The sequence below is a fragment of the Antrostomus carolinensis genome, unplaced genomic scaffold (genome assembly GCF_000700745.2).
Source record: "Antrostomus carolinensis isolate BGI_N321 unplaced genomic scaffold, ASM70074v2 scaffold7667, whole genome shotgun sequence".
In the NCBI taxonomy this organism is placed as follows: Eukaryota; Metazoa; Chordata; class Aves; order Caprimulgiformes; family Caprimulgidae; genus Antrostomus; species Antrostomus carolinensis.
In genome coordinates, this window is record NW_010329411.1 from 1 (window position 1) to 11,548 (window position 11,548).

The 11,548-nt window shown below is 47.0% G+C and overlaps 1 protein-coding gene across 1 annotated transcript in view; it reads right to left on the bottom strand.

Moving 5' to 3' along the window:
* Window positions 1-5,335: 5,335 nt before the first annotated feature.
* PEX5 (peroxisomal biogenesis factor 5) overlaps window positions 5,336-11,548 on the bottom strand; it is a gene marked incomplete at its 5' end in the record, with an annotated part of 9,754 nt that continues 3,541 nt past the window's right edge. Inside the window, 10 exons of the mRNA XM_010172549.2 lie at window positions 5,336-5,956; window positions 6,318-6,475; window positions 6,672-6,837; window positions 6,972-7,187; window positions 7,356-7,426; window positions 9,578-9,721; window positions 10,275-10,394; window positions 10,573-10,665; window positions 11,045-11,161; window positions 11,479-11,548. The exon at window positions 11,479-11,548 is cut by the window's right edge and continues 20 nt beyond it. Coding sequence (XP_010170851.1) covers window positions 5,755-5,956; window positions 6,318-6,475; window positions 6,672-6,837; window positions 6,972-7,187; window positions 7,356-7,426; window positions 9,578-9,721; window positions 10,275-10,394; window positions 10,573-10,665; window positions 11,045-11,161; window positions 11,479-11,548 — 1,357 coding nt within the window. The remainder of the gene's footprint in view (window positions 5,957-6,317; window positions 6,476-6,671; window positions 6,838-6,971; window positions 7,188-7,355; window positions 7,427-9,577; window positions 9,722-10,274; window positions 10,395-10,572; window positions 10,666-11,044; window positions 11,162-11,478) is intronic.

Consider the following 11,548-nt stretch of genomic DNA (forward strand, 5'->3'; position numbering starts at 1 on the left):
TGTTCAGCTTCTCATCCACCACCACTCCCCAAGTCCTTCTCGTCGGAGCTTGTCTCAAGCCACTCATCACCCAGCCTGTATTTGTGCTTGGGGTTTCCCTGACCCAGGTGCAGGACCTTGCACTTGGCCTTGTTGAACTTCATGAGGTTAGCACCGGCCCACCTCTCAAGCCTGTCAAGGTCCCTCTGGATGGCATCCCGTCCCTCCAGCGTGTCAACCGCACCACACAGCTTGGTGTCATTGGCAAAATTGCTGAGGGTACACTCAATCCCACTGCATTCACTGCCAAACTCTTGAGGGGGAAAAAAGATGCCTTCCTTTTTGTCTAGCATGTATCTTCCACAAACTCCTCTTTTTTTCTTCCTTCTTGGTTTGCCACTGTGTTTGCTGCACTCCCCACTTGCCATTGCCCAGTGAAATGGGCTGAACAACACTACTTTTTCAGTGAAGACTAAAAGAGGATGATAGCAGCCTGTTAGATGAGTGTTCTGTACCCACTCCCAGCACTGGGAGAGGGTTCCACAAAAGGATATGCTGGAAAGAGAAGCACAGCAAATACAGACTGACAAAAGCATTTTAAGTCCCACTTGACAAGACACAGAAGCCAGAAAGGAAAGGGAAGAGTTTTTCCAACTATTACTTCCTTCCCAAAGTTTCCCCTTCTCAGATAAAGGAAGAGGTCACAGACTGTCTGTGAATAATCGTTTTAGTTCAAAATGTCAGAAACTCAACTGGGTTGCTTTCTGTCCCCATGTTTAAGAAATGTGCAAATGAGTTTCCATGGTGTGGTTGCCAGGCTGGACTCCACAAAGACAAAAGCCCAGACTAATTAGATGCTTAGTACTGGAGGGGGGGAAATAACGTCACAGACCCTCAAAACATCCTAGCTTCACAGCACCACGTTGGCTGGGAAAGCCTCTTCAGCTCACAAAAGCTGCACGTTCAGAAAATGCATCCAACACTTTGTCCCTCCCGGTTTTTTTATTAGCAGGTTGTGCTCCTAAACCCTTTAGTGGCTTGGTCCAAGCAAGTGTGACAGGCACCGACCTGCCCTCTACTCAACACTAGGTGTCACTTCTGCTCAAGAAATGCAATAGAGAAATTGAAAAGTTTCAAAAACCCTACCCATGCGGCATCAGATTTTCAGGGGATCTCTGCACCTACAACTCTTCCTAAAGTCATGGACAGTTACCGAATTTTCAGGTTTCATACGTCACAAATCAGGCATCCAAAAGCATCAGAAAACATCAAACAACGCTTTGCCGTACTAAGCCTAATGGTGTCCAGTGAAAGGTTTCTCTTCTTTCCCTTTGTGGGAGCAGGAATTGCACCTCCATGTGAACAAGGGACTATCATACGGAGAAGCCGCTAAAGTCTGCGTCTGCTCTGACAAAGCCATCCGTCTTGCTGGCCTGGCCCTGTTGCTGCTTCACTGCTGCAGGTGGGAGAGCTGCCGTGCTGCTTTCAGTCCTTCCTCAGCAGCACTCCTTCCTCTTGCCCACCAAAAGATTTCTGAGCATCAGGGGCTGACACAGAGGAGGAGGAAGAGGCATGGTGTTTGTGGTCATGACTCCAGGGCAGGCTAGGGCATGAAGGAAACACTGGCAATAATAGAGTAAAAATAAAGAAGACCAAGAAGCATGGGGCACAGAGGTGGGGAAAGGGCTCTCCCTGGGGAGATGTGGACTGTGTTACAACCATACAACTTGCTATGTCTCACGGTACCAGAAGTAAGAGACCACAAAAGAAGAGGTAGCAAGTTTAAAACAAACAAAAATACTTTGGATATCTAAACACAGTTCTTCTGCGCATCCATAAGACACAGTAGATGTCAAAAGCACCACTTGGTTTAAAAACCAACAAGATGCAGGCAGAGAATAAATTCATTAAAGGCTATTAAACAAACATAATGATGCAACCTCCAGGTCAGGCAGTCTTCAAAGCAGCAGATTCCTGGAGAATATGAGAGTACCCACCGTGACACTTTCACTGGGCTAGCCCTTGGCCAGCAGCCAACACAGCCATTCACTCAGGGCACAGGGGAGAGAACTGAGGGGCAAGGATAAGGAGACTCATTAGGTTGAGATAAGAACAATTTAATAATTGAAATAAAACTTAAAATAATACTGATATTATAACAGTAATTATAATAATAGTAATAAAATATGCAAATAAGTGATACACAATACAATTGCTCACCACCCACCAACCAAGCCTGGTCCTTTCCCAGATAACAATCCCAGAGGAGCAACAATTCTGAACTGCAACTGCAATCCCAGAAAAACTAGAGCCCAAGCAAAAGTCAGAGAGAGCCAAAAGAAGAGACCCTCACTAATATACTGGACATGACATTATATGATATGGCATATTTCATTAGCATATCCAAACACCAATTTAGCTTATTAAATATTCCTCACCCCCTTTGATCTTGCGCTTGTAGACTAACAAAACATGAAGCCCTTCACCTCCAGCAACAAAAGTGAAATCACTGGTATGTTATCAGTGTTCCTCTCATAACAAATCCCAGGCTGAAAGAAAAACACACCACCACCCTATCTACTAAAGAAACCCAGCTCTGTCCCAGCTAATAACCAGGACACCCACTATATGCTTGCCCTTACACTCCCTCTGTGAACATCCACTTCGGGCCACCACCCCTAGACCGTTCCTCTAGAGAAGGATTGGTCTGAGCCCCTTCCCAAATGGAAGGACTTAAGCACACACAGGCAAGAGAGGTAGGAGCCTGGGACACAAAACAAGAGATCAGGGGGTTGTAACTCAAGAAAACCCAGGATCTTAATGAGGCTCAGCAGCTCAAGATGAGGAAACTGCAGTGGTAAAGCAGACTATGCAATGGCAGTACACCCACCTTGTTGACGAGTATGGAAGCTAAGAGGAGCACTGTGGCTAGAGGTATAAGGATCTCTAAGCACCAATTTTCATTTGCTGGTACCTCCCAGCTGGGTGTTGAGTCAGGCCAATACCAAGAGATTCTAAGACTTTTTGGGGCCTTAAGCAGCAAATAAATAAAACACCAAAGAAATAACAGCAGAAATATGGGAAGAAGCATGGGTAGAAGATCATATACTGAATCATCCCCTTTGACCACACACTCAGCTACAAGAGATCCAGCATGTGTCCTGTGATGGCCATGGATTTGGTAAAGAACAAAAAAGGACCTGGTGGGATCCCTTATATGCTTTCAATGGTGATAAGCCCCATCACTCTTCTGTATGTTGGGGGAAGTATAAGAGAAAGTGCGAAAACCGCAGAGCATTTATAAGGCTCTCAGCTACCTGATCTAGCATTCAAGACAGGCCTGTTTTGAGCAGGAGGTTGGATTAGGGACCTCCAAACATCCCTCACCACCTTACCTTTATGTGACTCAAACATTCAGTACCTGCTACCCAATCCTGCTGTAAAACAGGACTCAGCAACAGAAGATGTGGCTGGAAACACAAACCAGGATCAAGATACTTACAGAGCCCCAGTGCAAGCCTGCTTCAGAGGTGGCCAGAGACAGGGTTGCAGAGGGAAGGCAAAAGGTGTGAACCAGAATGCAGATACAATCTGCCAGCCGCTGTTCCCTGCGCCAACACTCTGTTTCCAAAGACCATGCTTAACAGGACAAGGTTAGACATGGTCTGGACAGAAGCAGCTCAATCTTCACTTGGCCCTGGGAGACTAAATAGGGACTAGTGTCTAGGTGAAGATCTGGCCTTAGCAAAGGTAGCACAGATGCTGTGAGACAATATAAGGTGTGAGGAAGGGAAAAAAAGTGAGAATTATTTACAAGGAAAAAGAGCAAATGGTGACAGCCCACACTAGCTGCAGGGACAGGAGGAGATGTGTGATAGGGAAGGACACCAAGCACAAAGTCAAGAGATTAAGCCAGACTGCAGGGGAAATTGAGACAACTAGGAAGCCAAGGAGAGAGGAGAAGCATTAGTGGCACTTGAGAATGAGAAAAAGGGAAGGCCAAGCAGTGATAATGGGAGTGCGAACAGAGAGGAATGTGGTGCAGCGAAGAGGCAAAGGAAATCAGTGGCAAGAGAGACAGCAGAGAACTGGGGAAGGGTGAACACCTGGGCAGCAGGTGAGGAACAGCAAAGACACTAATGTTTTCTTATACCAAGCAGAAGAATCTGACAGAAGGATTGAGATCAGTAAAGACCAGAAGGCACATCTCTGACCAGGAGCAGCATGTGAGCAGGACACAGAAGTGGTTCCCCTCCTTTTAGGCAGCACAAGCAGCAAGTTGTTTTGCATGCACTACAGCAGTTTCAGAGCAGCGCCGGCAGGTTTCAGTGTCACAGGGCTGGATGGGAGACACAGGTGAGGCTAGAGCTCAGAAAACATATAGCAAGAACTATTCTCTGCACACACTTTCTCTCCTAGCAAAAGAAAAACAAGCCTGTGAGGTAAAAGTATGACGAAACAGATGCCAGGTGGAACAAGAAGGGAAAGTGCTCCCTGCCTAAGTGCCTGGGCTTGACCACTGCAGCAGTCAGGTTCCTCAGAGGTGATAAAATGTAACCCAACTTCCCTCACTGCAGATGGCAAGAAAGTGAAGAACAGTGCTTCACTGACCTCTAAACCTAAACAAGGCAAAGGAGAGCTTTTGACACAGGGAAGCTCTTCTGCTGGCTCACAGAACCGAAGTCTGAGGCTACAGCAAAATGAGGTCCTTTAAGCTTTATTTGCATACGAGCTATCAATAAAACAAAAAATGGGCCAAAAGGGGAGACAGAAACAGAAAGACTCTGATCCATCTTTTGAAAACCAGCAGAATTATACCCCCAAAGATCTATACTACCCACGGCATGCAGGTCCAACAGAGGCACAGAGAAAAACATCATTTTGGCAATTTTAATTCTCCTTCCTTTATTATACAAAATACTTTACAATTAAAAAACATTTTCCCCAATAGAATCATATACAGATATTTATAATTAACAAGATGGGGAACTTCTGCACAAAGGAAAATAATGACAGATCAAGTGAAAATTAAGACTTGACCCTTTCCCCATCATATTCTGGGAGAGGAGGTTATATTTTAGACTTTTATTCCTATCACATTGCCTCAAGTCTGAACTCTGGAATCTCTTCTTACCCTGACATGCTAAGGGCCTCCACCTGTGTCCCTAGCATAAATACAATACTCTGCTCTTAAAAGGTTCATGAAGAGACACTGAGAAACTAGCACCTGGCTGTACCATTAAGTTACCAGTACCCAGGAGAGGGCACTGCTGCCCCCCATTTTCCCTAGCAACCCACATATACACACATGCAAGCACATACATGGGAGAACCATGCTTTAAAACCCTGAATTTTTCACCCTCTCACCAAATGGCAATCCCACCCCACCAAAGCAACCTGCACTTAAGACACATCCAGCAGGTAGCCTCTCCAGAATGGCTACTGTAAGGTCTCATAGCCAAGCTGGGCATTACTGCAAATGCAGTCTGGCAAGAGGGCTGGATGTTGCCATCTTCCTCACTTCGATCATCTGCCTACCAGCAGTGTCAGTCAGTCATGGAGGTGATGAACGTGAACCGCTCAGAGATGCTCAGGCCACAACAGACAGGCAGGGGAAGTTGCACACTTCAGTGGAAGGTCCTTGAAAAAACAGTTGCCAATGATCTGCCCTACCAGAGCAAAGATACATGTGAACCCTAGTGAACATTTTCTCTCTAAGGAAGGTCACTGCTGGGCTGGGCCAACCCTGCATTCACAGGGGAGCCCATCCTGGAGTCACTGTTGGAGGCCAAATGCCCGAAGTAGTGTGGGAAGATCATGGGCATCAGCTGCCCCATACAGGTCACTCTGCCCCAGCATGGAGAGGGCCATGCGGAGGGTGCTCCAGATGTTGTCAGACATAGCACCTTGCTGCCCCCGTGGACCTCGGCTCTTCTGCTGCATGTGCAAAGCCTCTAGGAAGTGCTCCACAGCCTCACTGTCAACAGGAGAACATACATATGCTTACTGGAGAAAATAATACATCTCACATTCCCTGCCCCATTTGCTTCTAATGGGCTTTCCCGCCAAAACACTTCCCTCCTCTTCACCACATCCTGTCCCATTCCAGAACTAGCAGGGATCTCCTTTTTCCCCTCTTAACAGAAACTGAAGTGCAGATGGCCCATACTCCAACTGCATCTGCATGACACTTTGTTCTCAGGGCAGAGTCTAGACCCTCACTCTGCTCTCCTATGCCAAGGGAAGGCTGCAGGCAGCACGGCACTGCCCTAGTAACCTATTGCAGTCTCTCTCCCACAAACACACACACACTCACGGGTCACAGCAGATCTGCTCACCGGTGGGCACCTAAGTTGATGCAACTGATGCCCAAGTTGTAGCGAGAGCGGATGTATCCTGGCTGGAGCTCCAGTGCCCGACGATACGCAGCTACAGCTTCCTCACTCCGATTCCCATTGGCCAGGGTGGCACCGAGCTTGTTCCACAGAAGATGGTCCTGGAAGAAGGGGCAGAGAGAAAGGGCTGAGATAAACTAGATCTTTTTAAAGCTCCAAGCCAACCTTTCCTTCCTCATGTGTCTGTCTTATTCCTCCATTCCAAAAATGTACTTCTCATACAAGCAGCACCTCCACCCAAACCTTCACCCATAAACCTCCAAGTACCTCCAGCATCCACAGTCTGCCCTTTCTTACATTGGGGCGCACACTGAGTGCGGCACTGAAGCAATCCACAGCCTTCTCATACTCGCCACTAAGGTTGAAAAGGACACCCAGGCCACACTGAACATCAGGATCCACAGTCGAGGGGTTGCTGCGCACAGCTGCCAAGAACAGCTCTTTCACCTCCATGAACAGAGAGCTGGAAAGCACAGAACAAGGATATTGGCGTACTGGGGAGAGCTGGCCCTGGCTTCCCCTTCTGCTCCTGCCTCCCAGTCCCAACCCTCCAAGAAGCCTTTCAGCTGAAGGTTGAAATTTGTAACCCTAACTCACTCAGACAGCAGGGAACCTAGGACACGCTGGGAAGGCCCCAGGTTTGTCCCCGAGACACTCTCCTCCGCTTCCTTTTCCAACAGGTGGGCATAGTCTGGTTTATGGCGTAGCCAATCGCGCAGGGTCTCACAAGCCTGCTTCTGCAAAGACTCGTTGGTGAAGCTGACTGCTAAAGCCATAAGTGCTGTGAGGTTCCCAGGCTGCAGTTCCAAGCACCTGCAGGTCAAAGAGAAAAGTGAATACAGTTATTAAATCAGCCTGGGAGACACGCTGATACAAGAGGTAACACCATCAAGACAGAGCACACCATGCTAGCCCTATGGGCCTTGTGGCACTACGCACTAGACAAGAAGCCATGCTCAGAAGCTCTTCTGCAACACTCACTGTCTGAGGGCACTGATTGCCAAAAGCTCCTGCTCATTCTCTGCTTGAGTAGTTCCCAAATACTGCCAGGCCTGGAGAAGATAAAGAGGCACAAAGTCAGACTTCTTCACACCCAGAAAAAAAAAAAAAAGACCAGCTGATAAGCCACAGAGATTAAATCCACCATAAGATCCCATACAATTTTAGAGTGAGCCCAAATATATGCAAGTGTGTACATTAGCCACCAATATAAGTTTCTTTTGAAAGACATACAGACTTATGGCACATAGGTCCTCAAGACCAATAAAACTGGTGCTGTTATAGTGAAAAGAAGTGAATGTCTACCTGGAGAATTACCATAAAGCAACTGTTGGCAGTTTTGCACTTGCAAGTCACAGAATCAACACTTTGAACTTCTAAGTGTGGTCAAACTGCAGAGGAAGGAGGGAAAAGCGGATCTCTTATTTCTTAAGAACAAAATGGCACAGCAGCAGTTCTAGTAATAAGGAGACCCCCAAGGTAGGCAGTTTATATACTTGTGCAGTGGTCCACTAGCAATTGATAATCTTGGATTGCTGACCATCAGACCTGAAAGCAGAAGCACTGTTATTTTACTGAATCTTCAATCATCATGACACCAGTACATGAAAGCCACTTCCATCTCCAGGCTGCTGACATAGGGAATGTTTAACTAAGGCTCTAAATCCAAAGTACCTGTTCACTTTACGTTGATAACCACACTCCTTGCTCAAAAATAGGCTAGATAGTTGGTGGGACTGTCAGCATGAAGTACCCTTTTTTTTTTTTTTTAACATTGGTCACAAAATGTATTACCCACTGTCTCAAGGAAGGAAATTGTTTCATTAGCAAAGACCCAGACACAATGCACAAGCCACCACAAACAAGAGGCAACCTACTCTCTCAAATATCTAATGCTTCACCATACAGCTAGCTGCAACTGAAGAGCTGACCAGTGACAGCTGCATAGTGTTCTGTGGGGAGAAGAACTGAGATTCAGGGTAAAGTTGTGATTTGGACCAGAGCAACCATGACATTTCCTCCAGAGCAATTGTTCCAAGTCTATTCAATCACTGTATCAGTTGTGAAGTCTTGACTTCTCCTCCACTTGCTGCAGAGTCACAGTAGAATAACTCAGAATGCTTTCAAAACAGCTAGCCAGAACTGCCCAAGATTTTTCCCCCTAAGATTTCAACTGCCTCTCTATGATGCTCACCCTGCAGCCCACATTGCCTATGAGAAGAGAGAGACAATTCTAAAGGAGAATTAGCAACACCTTTTGATCACTTTAGAGCTAAAGTAGATCTCCAACCTCTGCTTCCTTTTCACCTACTCCCAGTACCCTAGAAAGTTAGATGCCTGTATTCCCAGAAGCCAAGAATCTCTGTTCAGAGGTCACTCTCATCTAAGCCTCAGGATTAACAAATTAGGTATTTCACACCATATACAATTAGCAGGGCTTGAATCAGACACACTGAGAATTCAGCATCCCTGGCTCCTTGAAGCACACACTCCAGAAACAGACAACGTGGGTATATTTGCATTCTTCCTCTTCCTCCTGAGGATATCCACATCCTCTACCTCTGGAGAAAGGTGCACAGAATATGCCATTTCTCAATCCATCCTGCAGAAGCTGAAGTGCTTTATGGAAACAAGTCTCCACTGAATTAGGAGCTGGAAACTTATCTTCAGTAGACAAATCATTCTCTGTCCCACAGCTTCAAACAAAGGCTGTGAACACACCCAGGCCATCTCTCTCAATCCTTTTGGGTTACATCTTCTCCTGGCATCTAGATGGAAGACCTAACCAGGACCCTTGCTCAGAATAAGTCTTTAATTCAGACACTGAAAGCAGTTACCTGCCATAAGCATCTCCAAACTTACAGTGCCAATAAAGACTTCCACAGAAGCAACTTAAGAGATAAGAACCCTTTGTCCTGGCTCCATGCACAGGCTCATGTGCTCCTATGGTTTTACACAGCTTTGGGCCAGAACCTTTGCACTTTTTGTATCTGACCTTGATCATAAGCCTCCTTGCCCCCAGCCCTCCTAGGGATTCACATACATCATCAGCTACACAGCCAGAGCCTTAGAAATGTTTTTGTACACCCTGCACAGCTCCTAACACTGAAGTGAGTTTTCCACACACACTTTGATGCTTCACAAGGGAAGGATCCAAGTAGCAGGACACCTTGCCAAGGCCTGTTATCTCTGCTCTCACTCACCTCCATATGATCTGGCTTCTGTTGCACTGCAGCCTCAAAGAGTAAGACAGCATTGGGGAGGTCACCTTCCTGCAAGCGCTTCCGCCCCTCTTCAAATGCATCTGGGTGATCTCTCATGGGATTATCTTCCTCAAACTGGTAACCCTAGCAGGGAAGACAGAGAGGCTAATGTTAGGAGACAGGCTTAGGGAGATAAGCACTCTCTACAATACAGCACAGCACAATCTAGTCTTGCTACACTAGAAACACTCAAACTGCCAGCGCCTCATCCTGTCTGCTAGTTTGTAGCAGATGAGAGAACAATGGTTCTTCCTGCCTGCTCTTGCTGAAAAATTCCCAGAAACCAGGGCTTGGAATAAGTTGCAACAGGGACTAAATATCTGGTGTGGGCCCTATCAGTTTGCGGGGGGAGAGGGAGGGGGCAGCAATACTTGCACTCATTGCAAAGAAACTCAGCATCAACTGGCATTTGGTGTTGAACAAGAACTAAACAGCATCTGCAGATGAGCACAAGTGAAAACAGTATTTAACCCCTAGCTGATCTGGGACAAGGGTGCAAGTGCAAAAGATCAGTGCAAGGAGGAATCCCAGTAGCATTTGAGATTTGTGAAGGCAACCTGCAAGGCAGACACCCTGCCAGTCTTCTCAAGGCAGTCCATCACAGCACTAGGGCTGAGGGACTCTGTTCTCTTATTACCTTGTCATATGATGACGAGCTGAGGTCTTCATAATCAGAGAGCCAAGGGTGAGCCTCTGCATCTCTCTTGGCCATCTCCTCCCATTCTGCCTGGAGTTTGTCCCAGAAGTCCACATCTGACTGAAGGGAGAACAGAAAGTTACTACAGTACCCCAACCTTAAACTGAGCTCTACAGACACCTCAGAGGACACCCTCTAAAATGTTTCTAGCCCTCCTCACAGAATACAAAGGAGAGAGAGATAACCCTACCACAGGCTCCCAGTTGGTACCCCAGCCCTCCTCCTCCATCGGCTTTACCTCCACAGCAGTCTTTGCCTGCTCAAATTCCGGATCAAGAGTTGACATGTTCCCAGATCGTGCAAATTGATCCACCCAGGCATCGGATGCCCCCTGGGAGTTTGAAAACAGAAACACACCTTTCTTTTTAAAATTTGGCAACTTCAGGACACGTCCCAAAATAACAGGAGGGTCTGTGATGACCCCTCCTCCCCATCAGCAATAAGCGATGGCCTATATAGTGGAGAAGAGTTCTTTTGGATATCCCCTTCCTCCCAGGTGTTACGGGAGATGAGAAAACTCAACACTGCCCAAGTACTTTCCCAGCTTCAGGCTAGACTCTGCTAAGAGCGGCCAAACAGCCCCTCCCTCACCTCCCCCAGCCTAGTCATTAGTAGAGCATTGCTGAGAGTTGGACTTGTCATTCTCCCTTGCTCCCAGACTAAGGCAAGAAGCTCTCCTCCTTCAGAGCATGTAAGGCTGGGGCTCCTACCTGCTGCTGTATAAACTCAGCTGCCCATTGCTCTGCCTGATCTTGGTCTCTGTGGGTCACCTGATTAGCTTCGATCGATACCCTCCCATCTCCGATCTGGTGGACAAACTTTAGGAACTGTGGCAGAGAAATGAAACAAGGGTGGAGCTGGGCAGATGCTTTTCCAACAAGCCCTCTTCCCACGCCCCCTCCTTCACCAAGAGGGCTTCTCTCCAAAAAGTGAGCACAACAGGCCCAAAAAGGTGGGGAGGAGAAGACTTCAGAGTCACACAGCAGAGGTGGATTTTAGGGTTAAACTCCCAGGAATCAGGGAAGAAATGGAAACACAGGAGAGCAGTAGGCTTTATTCCTTTAGTGTCCTTCCCCCTTCTCAATTCCCCACACTCCTTATTCACACTAGGTATCTGTCAGCTCCAGTCAGGGAAATTTCTTACCTCAGAATTCTTGAGTTTTGGGTCATCCACTTTAGAGAGGAAGTCACTAACAGTTTTCTTAAGATCATCC